The sequence below is a fragment of the Thermobia domestica genome, unplaced genomic scaffold (assembly GCF_964235325.1).
Source record: "Thermobia domestica unplaced genomic scaffold, izTheDome1.hap1.1 HAP1_SCAFFOLD_171, whole genome shotgun sequence".
Lineage (NCBI taxonomy): Eukaryota > Metazoa > Arthropoda > Insecta > Zygentoma > Lepismatidae > Thermobia > Thermobia domestica.
In genome coordinates this window covers 384,345-406,037 of record NW_027655909.1, presented here as the reverse complement: position 1 = coordinate 406,037, position 21,693 = coordinate 384,345, and the positions used below count along the sequence as shown (strand labels likewise).

General features: G+C 33.9%; 1 protein-coding gene across 1 annotated transcript in view; it reads right to left on the bottom strand.

Annotated features, from left to right (window-relative positions):
- Positions 1 to 2,221: 2,221 nt before the first annotated feature.
- The window catches only part of LOC145676497 (uncharacterized), a 252,372-nt gene continuing 232,900 nt past the window's right edge, over positions 2,222 to 21,693 (bottom strand). The window contains exon 6 of the mRNA XM_081747308.1: positions 2,222 to 19,756. Coding sequence (XP_081603434.1) covers positions 18,933 to 19,756 — 824 coding nt within the window. The 3' untranslated portion in view covers positions 2,222 to 18,932. The remainder of the gene's footprint in view (positions 19,757 to 21,693) is intronic.

Sequence of the window (21,693 nt, the reverse complement as noted above, 5' to 3'; positions counted from 1 at the left end):
ATGAATGAAAGTTCTGGAACTTAAAATTTATTAAAAATACGTTAACACACACACACATGTATACTATATAATTTGTGTATATATTTTGTATATAGGTAGATAGATAAAAATATCACACAACTGGATACGAATACTGAATACGATATATCACATATATCCCACTGATACAAGTAGTTGATGAAGAAATGATCCGAATAAATTCCTTTAGATCAGTAGTATTCATATATTAATGGAATAAAAAGATCAGTAGTAGTGATCAATCTGAAAAAGATTAAATTCGTTGGGTTAAGTTCTGACCCCTTAAGCCCTATTCTACAACTGCTTCAGGTTCGAAAATGTTATTCCCCTTGTTTACTTCTTTTTAATATTCCCGCGCAAACATCATCTTCTGTGTCTCTCTTATCCTTTCTTACTTTCATACCTTCATTCTCATCATCGTAATTAATGGGATTGGGTACAAAAGCAAGATTAACTAAACAAACTCATAACCATCAAAATGCCGAACACGTATTTCAGACTTTGACAGTTTCTGATTTTGAAAATGCTCCTGCGTACATTTTAAGTCATTACTCGGCAGCGTGTGTATCACATCATCATTAATAAATCATATATATACTAGCTTTTTAAGTAACAGGACAAGAAAAAGCTTGTTGTGACTCTTATCGAATCGTTACGGTTGGGAGCGGAGCAAGCGACAAAATTTCTACCAAATCTATTTCTTTCCAAATTAACAGTATTGATTTAATAGGACGCCATACTTTTACGGGGCGCCGCGTCGTTTACTCTTTTTCAATACTTTTCCTTTCATTGTATTCGTTCGGCGCCCTCTTGTTATCAGCGCCCGGGCCAAAAGCCCCTCTAGTCCCCCGGAACCTAGCTACGGCTTTCTATATAAGGTGAACAATTATATATTAAAACATGTACCAACTTTGTTAAATAAAACAGATGGAGTCCCATGAACCTTGGGCTCGATCCTGCAGCTACCTTCGGCCAATCACAGCCTCGTCACCTAGCTATGACGATATTAAACTCTGGGAGTCGGATGGAAGACGCATATTTTTCAATCATAGTCTTTAGGCATAGGAGCTAAATACTCGGTTCTGTAGTTAAAGTTATCAGTTTCTCGCCACGTAGCGTAAATATATCAGAAATCAAACGCCTGCTGATGTCGGTTCTCGTAACCGAGCGTGTTAGTGCAAAAAGTTAGTAATGATAATCGTTTTTGGCGTTGGCTCAAACCCGGCCTAAGTATTTTTTCTTTAATTTTCGTAACACTTCTATCATTGAAATAAGATAAATATAATACTCATTTCCCCTTGTATGTAATAAGTACTGCACAAAAAGTGGTTTATTTACGTTACGAAATACAGCTGAGTGATCGGCAGCGAGCGGAGGAGGTTAGAAGCCCCACACGGCTCGTTTCGTGCCATCTTTATCTCCATGATAATACCACGTGAAATTAGGTCACACTCGGGTGGTCCAACTTCGAACCTCACCCGCTTCCTTGTGACCAAAATGCGTTTCTTTTAGGGTACCGCTTGAAAAAAAAATCTCATGGTCTTACGAAATGTAACCCAAACATATTTTTGTTTTTATCAACACATAAAGTGACATTTTTATTCTATTACTATAATACACAATACAAGCACCACAAGGTTTGGACAATCGCATACTGCAACCAATCAGAAACGTGTATTTAGTTCCTATGGCTAAAGTCGAGCGTGAAAAATATATGCGTGGAAGACGTGAAGTTCTAGAAAGTCGAGAGTGGAGGCAAGAACAGAGCTGAACCGCGTATGGGGATTCCATTTGATATATACTTAATAAATTTTGGTCTCTTCATGGTCAAACATCCGACATTGAGATTTCTATCTTGGACTAAAGCACAGAGAACATCGTGAAAGCAAGATGGATATTTTTAAGTTGTATTTTGAGGAATATCCATAATAAATTACGCTTTGTTTGTTTACTGGCGGTAAACGCAGTAACAAAGAAATCGCCACTGGCACCAAGCTATCTTTAAAAGGGTTACCTCATTAGATCCCCTACTTCACGCCTTGGTATTACATAGGGACGCAAAACAAAAAAACACAGCTCATCTCTACCTTCGTCTACGCACCGAACTGTGCGTCGAAAACAGTAACATCAATATGAAACAAGAGAATTTAAAAAAAATACCATTGAATCAGGGTTAGTAACATGAAAAATTACCACGAACATATTTAGATAAATACATTAAATTTTATTTCAATAGATTTCTGCTTTTCAGAGTTTATACACACTAAATACACATCAAAATGTAAAACTAGAAAGAAATTAATATGGAAAACAAAATAAAGCACAGGAATAAAGTCAGGTAAACTTTACAAGAATATGGAAAAGGAATATTATATTTACATAATTGTATTCTACAAGACAAATTCACTTATACAAACACATATAAAAGTAATTCTTTTAAACAAATATACAACTAGTTCACACTAAATTCAAATAATTTCACAACTAAAGACGAAAAGTATGAACAACAAATTACCTAAAACAATGCTGCGGAATAAAAAAAAAACTGCGAAGCTATTATGCTCAGTGGCGTAGCTATTTACATGCAGTTATAATTCACAGTGAGATCGTAAACAATTCAAGAGTATTTCTTGCTAAATTCACTGAAACTACTTTTGCTTAAATACAGTAGAAAAAAATGATGCATGAAAAAAATCATAACTGTATGATACTTAAATACAGTAGTAAACATGATAAGGAGTGCTATTTAAACCAAAGAACTCTTTCCACAAAATGGGACTGCATTTCTTTCTTCACACACGAATTACATTTTTAAAATCCACGTTTACCTAGCAAAATTCAACTGCAATTCTGTGGATTTCCTTGTATCCCAATTCAGAAAAAAAAAAAAAGCGACAAATCCTGGCTGGAGGTACCATCGAAAATGGTCTAAGCTTTGTAATCTCTACAAATGTATTAATTCAATCACCGATTAAAATATTTCAATTGTGTTAAGAATTACAATCTCTCGTCATTCAAGTACTATTGTACTTATAAGCTCCTTTTCTTAATCTTTTTTGTTATTACTAACCAAAACACACTTTAACCAATCAAAAGAAGACATACAGAGACGGACGTTAACAAAAATCTTTGGGTTCACTCGAGCAGACTGTTTTATCAAATAGAAAAGTAGTAGGTAAAATACGATGTGAAACATATTTTGTGAAGGAATGAGAGTATGAATATAAGTAACTGCTGTCAAAAGTAATTACTGTCAACGCACAGCATATTGAGATGAATTCTGAGTGATAATGAAAGTATTGTATGTGTAACTGTACTCTTCCACTATCCTCGTTTATGCGTATAACCCCCGTCGTTGACGCAACTGCTTCCTACGGACCTACCCCGTCGCTAACGTTCGGACCCCCTGCTGCGCATCTACCCTGACTCGGTTAGACAGTATTTGTGCTTTTGTGGCCACCTAGCACAAGTTGGTTCGTTTTATGCACTGTAGTTTTTATACCATACGTCCAACTTAGCCCTTCTGAAGTCAATCTACAAGTACTAATGGAGCACCTCATTTAGTGCATGCTCTGCTAAAAGAAATACAAAGCTCTAGCCTAACCTGAAAAATGTTAAAAATGTGTCCAAATTTGGTAGAAGCGTCTGCTCAAGTAATGCCAAATTTTCTTACAAAGAAACAACTGAGAAAATTCCTGTGAACATGTATGAATTTGTACAGAAGTTGTTTTCTTTTGCAACTAAGTAATAACTTTCAATTTATATTGCCTATGCCTTCACTAAAAAACGCAAGTTTTCTCCCGATGGTTTTAACGTTACAATATTCTAATGTAAATTACTGTTATAACTTAATATTAATTTTTCTTTTTCAACTGTGGACCAGTAAGTTGTAGCAATTATGTGCAATGATCATTCTAAGCCGTGTCAATGCACCCCCTTACAAAATAGTCATCCACTGCTTTTGTTTTTAGCACCGACGGAACAACTAAAATATTGAAAATAGTTTCTAAGAAACACCATGATAACGAACTGGATACAACAACTAACTTTCCCGACCTATTGTTTCGCAACAATATATTAATTTCAACACATTTCACTGACATTATACTTTATCATTACAAGTAAAATAATTTTTATATTGTTCAAAATATCGTTAATCTCTATCGATATATTAAAATCATGCGTATTAAGTTTTCACTCAGCTGCATTCGTATGTCATGACTTATAGAAAATTCAAGATTTAGAAAAACAAAAACATGTTTTCTTTGCACGCAAAGAGAACTATTTAGAGATATCTTTTCAATGCATACATTTTTACTTAACAAATTACTTAAAAAGAAATTATAATTCGACAAGTTTATACTACGAGCACAGAATATAAAACAGTTGTCTTCTTTTGTTCTGTTATATATATACACACCAATTCTACATATATGTTACATTCTAGAAATTTACAGTTCAGCTTCAGCGCCTTTAAGGAATGGTAAGGAATGAAGGACGAAGCGTTCATCACAAAAATTCAGTTTTTAAGAAGGCAGGACATGTTTTTCTCTTTATGGCAGGATATTAACAAACATCTAAATTGTATTTGCTTTAAATTAATGTAAGAATTCAATATATAAAAGGCAAACTGACTTTTACTGGTTTGTAATAATGGGATATCTATCTTGGAATATTTGCAATTTATTTTATATACTATTGACCTACAATGGTCTTGCAGCAATTTTATTTCCTTTTTATAATGCCATATTTGCCTTGCAGTAAATAGCTATTTGAAGTGAAAAAGACAGAAAAATCATACATAAAACAAAGCTGATATACAAAAAGATTTGTTTTCATAGTATATACCTACAATAAAAGTACTGAAACAAATGTTCACCATATATAAATTCCCAAAACACAAGGAAAAAATGTTACCATTAATTCCAACAACGAATTACGGACAAGAAAAGTTTCATGTTATATTTATTCTGTAGATAACTATATTACACATAACAAATTCTGATATGCATATATCTTATTTACTTTACACATCATATATTCAAAATAATACAGACACATTTCTTTATATTTACATTATTATACACAATTACATTGGTATACATTGAACGGAATTCGAAAGTATCAATTTGAACCAAGTACAAATAATTGCATATTTTACACTGCATTGCAAAGAAAATATAGTGCATATGATGGACTTCACCTCTCGGTGTATGAACTGAATTTACAAAGTAAAATATACACTAATATAGAACTAGACAAAATAACCAACATTCAAATGCTCAGGAAATACAATAGTAACACACAGAAATGATACTAGACAATCCGAAAAGGATAGAAAATGTTTTCTACATACAGAAACAACATCAAAGGATGAACCAAAAAAACAAATGTAAAGAAATGGGTCTTTGATTGGATATTAATTACACAAATTAATAACAAAAATGTGAATGAATGGAGATTTACACAGAGTGAAAAAATAATCAAATAGAACAACATCGTATAAAAGGATTGAAAATTTGTACTGAAAACTTACAAAATATAATCTTATGAACTTTAATATTCAGAATTAAGTGTTAAAAAAAGAGGGCGGGCTATTATGACAGGTTGCAAATTTGATCGTCTCAAAATAAGAGACGGATTATTTAAAATCTCGCTGCCTTCCACCATTAGCCTAAAAAAAATGTACTCTATTTATATGGACATACCAAAAATAACACAAAATTTACCATGTTTCTTTCGCTTGTTTTTCATAAGTGAAAGGAGATAATGAAATGCAACTTACCACAATCATAGATAATGTTATTCTACAACAGAAAATGTGAACCTCAAGAATTTTCAGTATTGCTAACCATAGAAATTAGTGTTGCCAGAATAACATTTCCTCCAAAGACAGCTACTAGATAAACAAACTGAACTGCATTTGATTACGTATCACGTAATTGATTACGTCTTGGAATCCTGTGAATTACTTTTTAAATAATAGTTTTATTTAGATTTGTAATAAACAAAAGGATTCCAAAACAATATGATATGTAATCGAATGCAGTTGAGTTCGTTCCTTTAGTTGCCGCCTTAACTTAGATTTTGGGGGAAATGTTATTCTGGCAACACTGAAAATTCTTCAGGTTCACATTTCCTGTTGTAGAATAACATTATCTATGATTGTAGTACGTTGCATTTCATTATCTCCTTTCACTTATGAAAAACAAGCAAAAGAAAAATGGTAAATTTTGTATCATTTTAGTATGTCAGGCTCTTAAGTTAATAGGTAAATAAGGAACATTAAGAACTTTAGAAAAACAGGAACTTCAATAATGATCTAAAGTAGTATTTTGTTTGAAGTATAGCTGTAGTGGTTTCTTGGTTGATACGCTTTCACTTTTCATTTCAAAATCCAGATCCGAGTACTGGATTGAAATTTATCCAGGCTTACAATATATCTGTGTGTTATTCGCAATTCAATAGCCAAGTACTATCCGCTATTAGGATTAACAGTTCCTTCGGTTACTGATACAAATCATTTATGTATAAAACCTACGTACCTTGCAGTGTAATATTCCGAAAGATTTTACGTAAAAGAAACATATGAATGCATATTGTGTCACCTCGAATCTTTCACAAAAAAATATATTCATCTCAGTGTCGTTGGCTATTATTATTATTTGAAAACAATATACAAGAAAACAAAGGAATAATTAACACTTTTTGACCAGAACTTAATACACGTATTTATTAAAACTAAAATAAAGTGTTACAGTTTCGACAACTTATCGTACTCTTCAGACAATCAATTTGATGAAGAAAACGATAAGCTATCGAAACTGTAACACTTTATTTTAGTCTTAACAAATACGTGTATTAAACTCTGGTCACAAAGTATTAATTCCATTATTATTATTCGTGTAATAAGTTCCAGAGTCGTGATGGATAGCGCTACAACAAAATACAATATTAAAATGTGGAGAATGTAGCGTCATAGAAGTTGTTTTCAATTGAGAAATACGACATAGTAACATTATAGCATTATAACGGTTATGATAGCTTTGACACTTTTCATTATAACGGTTATGATAGCTTTGACACTTTTAGTAGCTTATCCAAACCTTTCAGTAACCTCGTTTCGTAGTATTTTCTGTGTTTCAACGTACTTTATTCCCCAAATTTAATACTGTTTTATCACGGTTATTTTGAAAAATATTAAACAGCAGCAATTTTAATGAGAATGGCTCTCAACAAACACAAGAGTTATTATACACAATAGGAATAGATACCATTAGAAACTGTCACCTCTCTGATGCACGTGGAAGTACTGTACAACACCCTAGGAAATGAATATTCCCTTCTTTTCTCTTGTCTAGTCTGAGAAACGAAGAAAGTGGATTGTTAAATTGCAATTTCATTTTTTGTTTCTGTAAGAATTCAAGCCCATATTTGGGAAATGCATTTCACACTGTGATTTTCCAAATCACTTGGGTTTGAAATACCTAAGTAAGAAACAAAAAGCCAATTTTCTATTAGTCCGTATACTTTCAAGTTTTAATGAAATCTGTTTTCTTATCAACAATAACATTGTCCTTAACATTACAGAGGAAAATAGACCTATACAAAGTTTCATATTTAATCATTTATGCTATTTCTTTTAGGAAAGTTTAGAAATGCCAGGAGTATCTTGCCCACTATTATTTCATTGTTTTAAAAAGAGCATGGCATACAAATATCTTTTCATACGGCTAAATACAATCACCAATGTACACTCGTTTCGTTCTGTGTATACATACCCTGTTCCATAGTTAAATTCGACACTTTACAAAACACTAGGCACAATAAACTCGATGCATTCGCTTCAGATTATGAGACTTTCACTAAATCCTTCCTCAGTACTCAAGTAGTACATACTTCTGAACTCGAGTATCCATCAGTTTTCTCACTCGGTTTTCTCATTTTGTCAAAATATTGCAAATTGTAAATTATGGACATACATTTTCCACACGCGTAATCTTCTAATATAGTTCGGAAGCTTGAACATTACGGAAATTAGAGAAGAAATATTTAGAAACCTTCGAAATATAGTATTAGAAGAAGTTGGAGAAGATAAAATGGACGGAGAGGGTAACGAACGAGGATATTTGAAAACGGGTAGGAGAGAAGAGGATGCTTTTAGCCAGCATTCTTCGTAGAAAGGTCAATTGGATTGAACGCATCTTGCTAAGAAATTATCTTCTTCCTAATGTCACAGAGAGATGGAAGGAAAGCTAGGACTACCAAGAAGAACACAACCGATCCAGGATTTGAAAAATAGAAAAAAAAATCTTGGGATTTAAAGAAAGAAGCTGAAGATCGAGAAACGTGGAAGAAACATTTCTAGACCCAAGTCCAAGAAAGAAAGAAAAAAAGCTCATTAGTACCAGAACCTGCCAACAGGCAGAATAAACTTCTAGTGCAATAAACTTCTGAATTTGAATGTACTATCGTTACTTCGCAAGCTTTTAAGTGAATCTTGTGGAAAGTCGATATGTATATTGTTATGCAAGTCTAAACGCTCTATTTTGGATATTCTTTAAATTAAATTGGATTTCTGATTAAACCGGGCCGTCCAATATACACAGATCAATTTCGTGTATGCCGAAAATAATTAGTCGGATGATCTCCAACGTCAACAAAACCAGTTCTCAGATTAATGCTGTTAAGATCCAATATACGAATAATTTAAATGGCAAAGAACGGAGATGTGAAACGGCTTCTTCTTCTTCTTCTATAGAAATGACTCGCTAGAAACTTAAACTTCCATTTATTCCATAATGTATGACGAATACTATTAAGATTGTGCTTCGAATTTTGCAATATCTTGAAACACTTTGTGAGAAAAAAAAAAAATAATGGAAAACTGATGGACACACACGAAAAGTAGCATAAAAGAAGGAAGATTTCATTATAATGGCAAAAAAAAAAAAAAAAAATACAAATAAATGAACATTACTGTACTACACACATTAAATTTCATGTGAAAAAAAATTTATATTCTGAAACAATAATCTTTCAGATAAATGTTTAATACAACTATTATTCTCAAATATAACCACTGAAAAAGAAATACAGTTTAATATTTCAGAACAGAGCGAGGTAAGTCGCTGAAACAAAAAGTCTTTATTGAAAATAGTGTTCCTTCTTATTCGGTTAAAAAATATTCTTTTCAACATTACGAATAACTCCTCTTGATCATTGAATAGATCCGCATATACATTTTGGCACATCTTCATTCCATCACCATATTTTATATACATTATGCTTCAAATCTTTACAATTAGCGATCCTTAAGTTTTGTAATCCTCACAAAAAAAGTAAGAAATACTCTACAGTGTCATTTAAGTTTCTGAACTGAAATGGCCAGTGTTCTGCAGGCTAGTTTGCACTGAAATTATGACACGATGACCCAAGTCTAGTACACAGCTTCTAAGTTTGATCCTAGACCATTGAGCATCCTTCCTGATTTCCTTCTATTTTATTATTCTACTAATTTGATCACCATTTCTACGAAGTTATCCAGTTAGCCTACAGATCATAACAGCAACTCAAGCAGAACTTTCAAATATAAATTCATGGCATTAAAGATAAGAGTTAACAACTTTACAACATTCGTCTCAAAATACTCGCCATTTGAGTTCATTACACACCTTCAATACAGAGTAAATCGTATGGTAACAACGCAGCTTATGACGATCGAAATCTTTTGTTGAGCTAAAGGAAAGAATTCGAATAGTTCAGTTAATTGTTCTCAGATGTCGCTGACGTCGCAGCCGAATACCTAGTTGCGCCTACCTAGACTAGAACAGTTAACCCAACTATTAGAATTCTCAAGAATAACTAGAACTTTTCTGACCAAATTATATACACTTATTTATTAAAACTAAAACACAGTATTAAATTACGGTTTCGACAACTTAACGTTATCTTCATCAGACACTAACTGAAAGAAATATTATCAGAACAAAGAAATATATGCTAACAAGAGAATAGCCTAAGATACCCTGTTTGTTTGGAAAGCCGCCTGAAGTCACCTGGGTCTTTCTTTTTCGAGCCTATACCTGTTGAATAGGCCACCTGTCTGGACTTAATTATCCGTCCATCTGTGTTTATTCTTTTATTCTATCAATCCACCTGTTGTTTAGAAGAAGAAAAACACAGGTGGACGGGTAATTGAGTCCAGGCAGGTGGACTATTCAACAGGTGTAGGCTCGAAAAAGAAAGACCCAGGTGACTTCACGTGGCTTCCCAAATAAACAAGGAGTGTTAGGTCTTTCTCTTCTTAGCATATATGTCAATGTTCTGTAGATATTTCTTTCAGTTAGTCTGATGAAGATAACGTTAAGTTGTCGAAAGCGTAACACTGTAATTCAGTTTTAATAAATAAGTGTATATACTTTGGTCACAAAAAGTTTTAGTTATTCTTGTAGTAAGTTTCACGTAGTAATGGAGAGATCTGTAAAATTCTCAACTGAAATTATTCGTTCTTCACAAACAGTGTTGTTGCTCTACGGTTTATTCTAAAGTTTTACCTGTGTTGTAAACTGAAAATGTTTTATTACTTATTCTTAACATTCAGTAAATATACTGTAAAACAATGCTGACGCTTATTTGAATAGCCTAATTGAACACTTTTACTTCACTGGTTAAAAAAAATAAATAAAAAGTTACTTCTATCAATGATAAAAAAAATTTCATTGTCTACAGTTATTATTACTATTTTAATTTGTAATATTTATTATGGGCAGAAAATGTGTGTAATCCATATACGAGGGTAAGTCAAAAATTATCCGCAATTGTGACGTAACTCTTCTTACACTGCTCATACTAACCCCTGTCCTCATTCATATTAATTGTTATGCTGTTGTGGTCATGCTATAAAAGTTTGATCATAGTTCCTCCATTTGTCTTCCTTTCGTTGCAGATAGATCATGGCCGCTCCATTAGAAGTTTGCACTAAAGAGGAAAAACGAGCAATGATCCTGCTTTTGTGGTCGGAAGGGCCGCAATCCATCAGAAACTTTCGGCACAATATGGGAACAGTGTCTTGCCGCAACGTAGTGTCTACGAACGGATTGAAAAATTCAAAAATGGTCGCACAAGTGTTACGCGCGAGGAAGGAGCCAGACGACCATCTACGGTCACAAATGATGACAACTTTGAGCGCGCATTCGACATGGTTCTGTTAGACAGTCGAGTGACTATTGATGAAGTGGAACATCGTGTGGAAATTAGTCATGGACCAAGAAGTGAAGGACGCGATGCATGTCTGGCTCGCTGCTCAGCCGAAAACCTTCTTTTCTGAGAACATCAGGAAGCTTGTACAACGATGGACCAAATGCATTGAAAAGCAAGGAACAATACTGAAAAATGATATTAAGGTGAGTTTCCTATTTATATTACAAAAAAAAAAGTTATACCTACATTGCGGATAATTTTCGACTTACCCTCGTATAAACAATATATATAGAAGAGGTAGCGGACACAACTTATAACAAGATTAAATATGAATGTGTTTACTTATTGTTGTACGGACAAAAATATCTCAGAGTCAGAAGAGAAAAGCTGCATACTGAAATTTCACAATAATACAAATTTGAAATATTTATATATTTACACCAGTACATGGAATATATATAATTACTTCCTACCTCAACATCTTGGATCATAGAAACGGCATTATTCAACGGACTACCTCACGAAAATACTTGTAAAACTACAAAAGTATTCACGTTACAATCACTACATTCGATTTACAAATTAATTGTATTTTATAGGATTTAGAGAATAGGCACTAGTATCGTTATATAGTACAATGTGATTCAAAAGATTACGGTAGGACATTTGTTTCTTTTACTTAACTTTTAATGAGACTTGCAACTATCTGACCAAGTCTAAATAAATATTTATGACAAATTAATTGATTACGTCGAAAAAAAAATCTCACACTTATACAAAATAGATCTGTATGATCCCAGGTTAAAATTACATATACGTTTGCAACAATGAACAGTAAAAATTTTGGTAGACCTTTGTTTGTCTGTGCTCTACGTTATTGGAGCTGTTACTAGTAAATCCTGGACCACTAACGAATTCCAGTAAAATATTCTAACCTGGGACAAGCAATACAAAACGCTACCTGATAGAATTATCTAATTTCTTAAACGAATGACTTTTTTTTTTTAAACATAAAGTATGAAACAAATACTTCGAAAATTCCTTGACTATCATAGCTGCAGAATATACACAATTTATTACGTGATAAATAAGTCGATGTCACTTAAGATCTTAGAGGAAAAAAATCTTAAAGACAATCATTAAAACGATCTCTGAGAATTAGTGTTGTCACATATTGTATTCATGAAAGCGCAAGATTAGTCTCTGTTAACTATTTCGCACACTACCAGTGATTCCAAGTGAAATTTTTGGCATTTAGATGTTTAAAAAATAATCAAAATGCAAAATTAAAATCTAGAAAACACAGAGCCCTACAACATAAAAAGGTCTAATGAAAGATGTAGTCTAGAAGGTTAAGGTGAATAAGTCATGTAGCCAAACTGGAACAAAGTAGAAACGCTTTCAATTAGGAACTAAAACCCAATCGGAAAAGACAATTAGGAAGACTTAGGCGCAGATGAGAGGCCAATATTAAGATGGATCTCGCAGAAACAGGAATACAAAATAGAAACTGGATCCAGTTGGCTAAGGACAGAAGTCAGTGCAGAACTTTTGTGAATGAACACAACCTCCACATACTACAAACCTTAGTGCTAGTTAATTCGTGGTCGTTTTACTAACATATAGTTATCATTTACTATAGATTAACTGCTTAAAATTACACATTGTATCATTGTATAATTATAAAATTATTATCAAATACAGTTTTAACTATATTGTGTCGCAGGAGATTATGCACTCCAAATTTTAATTTCTGCGTTGGATTGCACATTTTTATAGGACTACCTCTCATGTAACTTTCGGGATCAAAAAGAATTCTTAACTCCAAATAAACGAATGTGGGGCACGGTGGCTTACTGGTAGAGTGCTTACCTCTGATGTGTGGGGTCCCTTGGTTCGATCTCCGGCCAAGTTAGTTTATGGTGGACAACACCGTGCTCATGGGTTTTCTCGGAGCACTATCGTCCCCCCCTTCTCTTTCCACCAATTCTTCCATCATCATTCACTTGCTTTAATCATTGTCTACCTTAGCCTAAAGGGTATAATTGTGGGACGTTAAAATCGAAGCTTTCCTTTTTCCAAATAAACAAATGAATCTATTTCTTAAATTCAATAAATCTACTATTCCTATTAAAATATTAAATTTGACTGTCATTTCACTTAGAATGCATCTCAATTTACAAAAATATTAACCTAGATTTGATTGGTACATTGACAAAAATTGTTTAATTCTCACCAATACACAAAAATCATCGAAAGATAAGGAATTCTCGAAGTATTTTCAGTATAAAGATACTGCATAGTATTTTTGTCACATGTAATATTCTAGAAGCGTTCTTCAATACAGTCTAAAAAAATAACTAAAACCTTATTGTAGTAGGTATTTTATAGTACATTATACAAGTTTGATTCTTTCGTAATAATTACAAATTGCTTTACATGTTATCCGTTAAAAGTTTATTATTATACCTAGGTAAACACCTAAACGATATACGCCAAATCTTGTATTCTGTAAGATTGTATAGTTATAACAATAGTTCACAAAAATAAGCTCTTTTTGATTTCCTGATTATCATCTAGCCTATAGTTTACATTCTCAATGCAGTTAGTTAAATATTATGAGAAAAAAATGCTTATTCACAACCTGTTGAATTTTCATATTATTTATCTGACGAGAAGAGACTATTAATAACCTTATATATATTATTATGTATGTATCCATTAATAGGTGCGTGATACTTCAATGAGATAATCACAAATTTGAGCGATCAGGCATCAACAACACTAACGTTTAGGTAATGACTGCACGTGTTCACGTAAGTACTCAAGCATTATTACTTCATTATTTATATATATATATGTCTATCAGGTCTATATTTTTTTAAGTTGTTCCTACGAATGTCTAAGACTTTTCTCTTTTGTTTCCACATTATATGAATACATATGATTACATAAGAGTTTGTCGTAATCTAACACGTTACATGACTTTTAAAATATTACAGTGCCGGGATGAGATTATTAGAGCCTTTCAATTTCAACTGTGACCCTATTGGCGCTGCTGTCGATGTGTGTTTCCCCGTACCTTCCTCGAGAGAGGAGGGATAAGTCGCTGCGGCGGAGACCTTTCAATTTGTTAGATGCAGAAGCGTTGCCACAATGAATTATTTCACGGACTTCGCTGTGCTCCGTCTTGTTAACCATTCTAAGTAGCCTACGATCTTCACTCTTCAAGACCGAACGACTGAATTACAAGTTGGCAAAGCAGCTGATGTCACTCAGTTCTTTCCCCTAAGCAGAGGGAATTTTCCTCCGTAAGAAGGTGCAGGAGTGGGGCCGAAGTATGTTTCACATATTTTCCAAGGGCACACTTGAAACAGAAAAGCTCTACATATAAACTGAAACCATGAATAAATTATTAATTCTAGCAATTTGCACTCACTTTTTTTTGTAACAAAATTTTTCGGAAACGTTAAAACACCGTGTACATATGTAACGAATTTATATATACTTATCACAATAAGCACAAACTAAGTAAACATAGACGTTGTCCTGCTTTATCACGTCGTCACAAGAAGCAGTATTTTTTGGAAAAGCTGTAACACGAGTAGTGAATGATAGTAAATTATAATAGCAAGCTTTGTCGAGTAATACAACACTCAAGTTAAACTAGCGTATTAATTCTTACATATAGTTATTTCTCTTTCAAAAGTTTCTGAACTATTAGCTGCGAAAATAACAAATTTTTTTTATGAAATTAATAGAGAATCGGTTTGAAAACTAGAGCATATTAACAAACAAATTTACAAAAGTAAGCTTAGTACCTACTCAGCTATTTTGTAAAATTTGTTACGAATATACTACATGAATTAGATAGAATTTATACTAGCTTATTTATGAAACAACAGTATCGAAGCGCTTTAATTATCACGTATCGAGTTACGTATTCCATCCATCTTAATCGTTTCATTAAGTGACGTGTTTATCTTATGAAGTTCAGTGTTCTAAGGTATCGCCTTTTAATAAAAAAATATACGAAGGTGCTCAAACATTTATTGGCCTTTTGCTTTCAACTCTTTTTTTAAAGTTCTGTTTAGAAGACTATACCATTAAGTGAGTGCTTAGAAAAAATCGAATTCTTATCCCACACTGAGTTTTGATGGAATATTGCTGCACCTGTTCATGACATCTTCTGTTTCAATATGAAAGAAACATTGTGTCTGTCATCTTGAGGACACGTTATAAAAATGCAATTTGGATATATTAATGTATCAAAGATATATCCAATGTAGTGTTACCTCACGATTTATACTTAATATTTCCGAATATCTAATATTTCAACAAAATATACGATTATCTCCATAGTTTTATATGGTTTATAGATTTTTTTTAATCAAATAAGTCAGCTTTTACTTTTATAGAACCAAAATACTAAGATTCTTTCTCAAAAATCATCTTTGTCTTTGCACTATTTTTTAGAATATGCTGTCACATGCGAAAGTGACAAATTTCGAGTCTATAACAATAAATGAAAGATTTAACTGTCTTCCAAGTTTTCGTTATTACTATATTTTATCTTTTAGAATTTGCGATTATACGAGATAGATTAAGAAAGTAATGCGTCCAAGCTCGCTACTTGGCTAATAATACTGCAAACATTCTGAATTATTTATCATAAATGCACTGATGTTTAAGCTACAGAATGTCGCTTGTTTCATCTTCCTATCTCTTCTCGTTTCAGAGTAATGGAGCAATCCATGCCATCAGTCGACGAGTCGTAGATACACCATTACGACTCGGAAACGAAGCGTCAGTCGATGAAGTGCAGCCGGCCACACGCCCTTTCTTCCGCCAAAAAATTCAAAGTTGTCCCATTTCCTGGCAAAGTGTTGACATTCTGCCTCATCCTTCCTACAGTTCGAATCTTTCGCCCTGCGACTTTTGGCTCTTCCTCAAACTTAAGGATCACCTTAAGGGACAACGCTACGATTGTGACGCGGAGGTAGTAGCAACAGTTCGGCAGTGGTGTCGCCAGCAGCCACCACAATTTTTCGCCGACAGCATGAAAAACCTTGTTTCGCGTTGTCGCAACTGTGTTGCCCCTAATGGAGACTATGTTGAAAAATGATGCCACCATTTGTAGCTGACTTTGCAAGCTTTCCACTGATACCTGTACCGGTGCTATCTGCCAAACACAAATAAAGGTATAACCTTGGAGGCATTACTTTCTGAATCACCTTCGTAACTTTATATATGTTCTCTGTTCTCTTTTTTGACTGAACAAAATATGGGCGTAGAATGTTTTGCATATGCTCTCAAGTGTACCCATTTGACGTCAGCAGATCGACCACACAAAGCTTTGAACGAAAAACGGAACTTGAAACACATTTCCTAAATATTAAGATTATCTTCAAATGTAGGTGTTCAGAGATTAGACTGAAAATAAGGAGCTGTTCACATTCCTTAAATACAGCACTTATAAAACATAGATCTCTTAGATCCAGCTCAAAAATTTGTGAAATTCCGAAGTAAGAATCTAGTGTCCTCTTATCATTGTTTATACGAACATAACTGAATACTTTGTGTGTTTTTTTGTAATGCAACAATGTGAACTTTGTCCAACCAATATCTGCCATAGACAACTCCATTACATTTGAAGCTATTCCATTGGTTAAATCAGTTATGATCATGACAACGTCTGCCAAACTCTTAGCCAAAGATTAGTAACAAAAAATACGTGACATTTCATAACAATATCAACATACCGAAATACTATTTGGCAGACAGTTACGAAAAGTAAGAATTCTTCGTTTAGACATCTCTGTTAGTCTCTGAATAATAAAATATCAATAAAATGGGATCAAATACATATATAGAAAAAATGTTTGTAATTTCTTTTAAAAGAATAATCTATTCCTTCAAAGTAAGTGCAACAATTTCCAAAAATCCGAAAAAGGAATCAAACTTTAAAAAGATATAACATTGGTTTTAATATCCAGATTTAAGATATTTTGCACCGTTGTTCATTTCAGCGTGTTCAATATCTGTTTTCTTTTTTACTTTTCTCTATATCTTATCAAAATGTGGTAAACTGTACAAAAATGCAAATTGCGTACAAAACATGGTTACAGTAAATATGAATTTTGGTATTCTTCACTTATCCCTTTAATTCTACGAACATTTAAACAAAGGGATCTAACACGCTGAAAATAGAAAGCAAGTACATGAAGTATAAAAATAACAAAATAATTAAAAATGATACCATTGACGTATTTTCCACAAAAAGTAATAACCTTTATTTTAATAAAACATAAATAGAAGTGCCCTTTTCCATCTGTTAAAATGGATAAAATTGTCCTTTCTCGAGTTTTGCACTGATATAAAGAGCAAGCAAGTACAACAATCTCAGTGTGCAGTTCAAATGAAACAATATAGTATCCTTCAGGAACACACACACACAGAAAAACTTATTACTGCATTAGTAGAGAATTAAACATACTGGTAGGTCTTTTGATTATGAAACAATCTGTCACTCAGAGAAAAGTGCCAGTTACTTGTACAGTCAGCAACAAAAGTTCTTTCCGTTTTTATGAAATTAGTTTCGTAAATAACCTCAAAATCGAAGGACAATTTGAAAAAATAAAATGAAATCTTTGAGTTTTACGTCCCACGGTTATGCCGGTTAGGGTAAAGGAGACGGTGATTATGAGAAATGAATGAAATGGTGGAATGAAGAAAGTGGGAGGAAACGGAAGAACCCCGAGAAAACCCACGAGCACGGTGTTTGTCCACCACAAAGTCCACACGGCGACCCCAAGCACCGGAGGTGAACGCTCTACCACTGAGCTACCGTAAGGACAATTTGAGTACAGTTTTCAATAAATTAAAAAGAATGCAATTTTCTATACGTTCCCGCCATATCACCGTTATTCCCAAAATAAATTTTACCAAACGGAAAAAAAACTTTTGTCGCTGACTGTACACTACTACTAAAAGCACATACCCTACATGCTTTTTCTTTTCTATCAATTATTTCAAATCAAACAGACCAAATTTCAAAACAATTTTCGGTGCGTACCACACAGAAAATTACATTCCCGCAAGGTTAAGATTATAAAAAAAAAAAAAAAAAAAAAAAATCTACAATTGGACAACTTGTTAGGAATCTGGTGACAAAACAAATTAGTACAGGATAAGCATACAGTTTCATTTGTGATTATTTATTACCACATATTTTTCCATTACTGGGCATTACAATGCTAAGTTTTCCTCTTGTTTTTGAAATCCATCTTAGTTCCACGTACTCTTGGAAAGTATAAAGACAAGTCTATTGAAGTATAATACCCTTTCAGTAAGTAGAGAAAATTATGCATTTAGCAAGTTCTGACACATTATTATCATTTAGAGAAATATATACATATACTAGATCAAAACCATTGCAAGTAACACTTCTCTAACAGGGCAACCACTTCTAAAAGACTCTTTTTCTATATCTATAGAACTACATCGATGACAGAGGAAACACTGGGATGTGAAAAGACCTGAGTGAATTCTTGGAATGGAAACTACGTGTGATGACTGGCTTTAGCTATCACAGATGGCAATAAAGCCATGTTCTAATTGGCTGATTCTTTCAGAAAAGTTTCTTTTTTTATTTTACACAATTCTTACTTTCCCTATTTGCGCCCCGTTCGTGGGGTGCTGGACCTATTTTGTCAAACAACCGTCTCTAGTAGTACTGAGCGATCAGCCTCCAGTCGTAAACTTGGGTTTGGACTTAGATTTTCTTTGTTCTCGACGATTGTTTTCTGATGACTGTGGGACGATGTGCGTGGCGTGACGGCAGATGTTGCTTTCTCCTCAATTTCCCCTAACTCCTTGACTGTTTCCAATTTGCGAGGATCCCTGTACTCACCAACCATGTAGGCGACTACAGATGCATGATCTAGTTTCCCAGGTACCATAGCTAACTTTTCGCATACTTTCTTTCGACGATAACGCTGTTCTGCACGGCTCAACTCAGCATCCCCTGTCGTGTACAAATCAGGGTCTTCTAGAATTCTTCGTTTCGCCACTGTTAATTTGGTCGCAAAATCAACCATTTGCTCACAGAGTTCTTGTGCAGTTTGACATGGACCTTCTGCACCAGACACGCCGTGATTGAGTAAATCCTCCATACGTAAAAGGGTCAACTCGTGGCGTTGATAAGCTTCCACTACTGGAAGGAACATTTCTTGTCTGGACACGTCTTCGTCAAGTACATTTCCAGCTGAGGCGGATGTTGGAATCGGTTTCTGTTTCTTGCCGGTGGAGATCGACGAGGTCTTGAGTGCATCAGCCTTTTTAGGCATGGCAAATTTTCCCACGACAGGATCAAAATTATCGGAAATTCCATCACTAGTTAGGAAAACGATGTCACCCGGTTCTACTACAGTCATAGAGCACGTCAAGTTGTTCAGTTCTGGATTTTGACCGTCAACCGGACCAAGTGCTCCTAAAGCGTCCCTCATATCTCGCATTGAGTGTATGTCATGAGATCCTGCAATCAAAACAAAGGATTTGCGTTAAAGACAATTAATAAATTATGTAAAAGACAGACAAAGGAAAGAAACTTTGAACTATTCGTAATAAGGAGAAACAGGAAAAAGAACTGGATGCACGTATAAGAATATTCTAAAATTTAAAGAAAATACAGTGGAAAGCGGTTATATCGATCCCAAAGGGACCGCAAATTTACGGTCGTTGTAGCCGATAGTCGCACAAACCGAGTACTTCTTTTTTTGCTCACTATCTCACTAAAAGTTTCGTATCTAAGTTTTAGGCTGTACACTTATATGGTTAATGAACAGAACAACTTAAAAAACTGAAACACAGCACACACAATACAATACTTGTGGAGCGGGATTGAAGAGAATTTTTTCTTCTAATGTTTATACAGTACGTACAGCAATAATACTGTATGGCAATAGAGTATAAAAATTTGTAAGTGAGAAAAAGGTGACAACAGTGTAAATTGTTGAATAATGTCGTACAGGTCTTGGCTAATGAATGAGTTAAAATGTTGAGCATGGTTTTAAACTTACTGCATGTGTTGTATAGTATAAGCAAAACAAGAGTTTGAAAAAGAGATTATTCGTGACTCAGCGGTTGACGTACATGCCTTTGGCGTGGGAGACATGAGTTCGATTCCGAGCGGGAGCTCATGTGGTTCGGATTCCATGTTAATCAGTAGATCCACGTCTCATATAGCCTCGATGCTGAACGAGATGTTAAACTCAAAATCAACTCAACTCAACGAGTTTGAAAATAAACCTTACATTGTTGTCAGCAATCTCCACACATGTGAACGTTTATAGCCAATACATTTCTCCGATAATGTGATAAAAATGAGTCGTTTTATACGATATGTCGTAATAAACAATGTCGTACTAAGCGATTTTTTTAAATACAGTTTTTATATAGGGTTTAGACGGAACCGTTAGATTTCCCCGTTATATCCAATACGTCGTTAGAAGCGATATTGTTATAACCAGTTTCGACTGTACACGTAAACAAGCTACACAGTTTGGCGGTTAAAATAATAAGCACTAAAACTGCAACTAAAACAAATGTGTTACACATTTATTTTTCTTTATATCCAAATAAGGGATTTCTAGACTTCATTTACAGCCTACTTTTATTACACAGTACAGTCCCTAAAACTCGGCACTCCATTAACCGGGCCACACCCTGGCAGAGCAAAAAACCTCGCGCGCAGATCCGTTCAAGATCATTACCGGGTATTTTTCTGAAGTCTATATTATCAGGTAAATTACTGTACAGTGTGTATTCATTAATTTTCATTTTCATGTATAGTAAAAGTTCTATGCCTTCATAAAGTAGTACTTCTCCTTTGTTTAAGGGTAATTGGGCAGTTTATTCTCTGTTGTATTCTCAAGCAACCAATACATACAAGTACAGTATTGTATTTTCTGAGGAAACGCTCGTAAATTATTCTTTTATAACCCCATTCCTGATAACCCGGCATTTTCAGAAAGTCGGCCACACTTCCATCCACATTAGGTCGAGTTTTCGGGACTCTTATTGTAACTGTAACTATTTCTATCGCAATATTATTTATTACAACAGACGTACTTTAATAGCTATCGCAATATTTAAAAAAGTTACAAACGTTAGTATTGGAACCTTACAAAAAGCGGTTGATTTCTAAGTAATTTGTGCTTTATTTTTAACATAACTTTATACATTTAAGAAGGTGTTTGCTCATGATCTCAACTTTTTACGTCTTTTCTCTTAAATAACAATATTCATTATTATTTATTTATTGTAAGTAAAAAATGGAAACCTATGAAGTCGATCTACCTTGCAATAGGCTTCTTACTTTAACATAAAACGACTGTTATGAGAACACAATTGATAATCAGTGAAACCTACGAGAAAACACTGAATCCGCCTATGTTTATAAGTCGTCGTTCA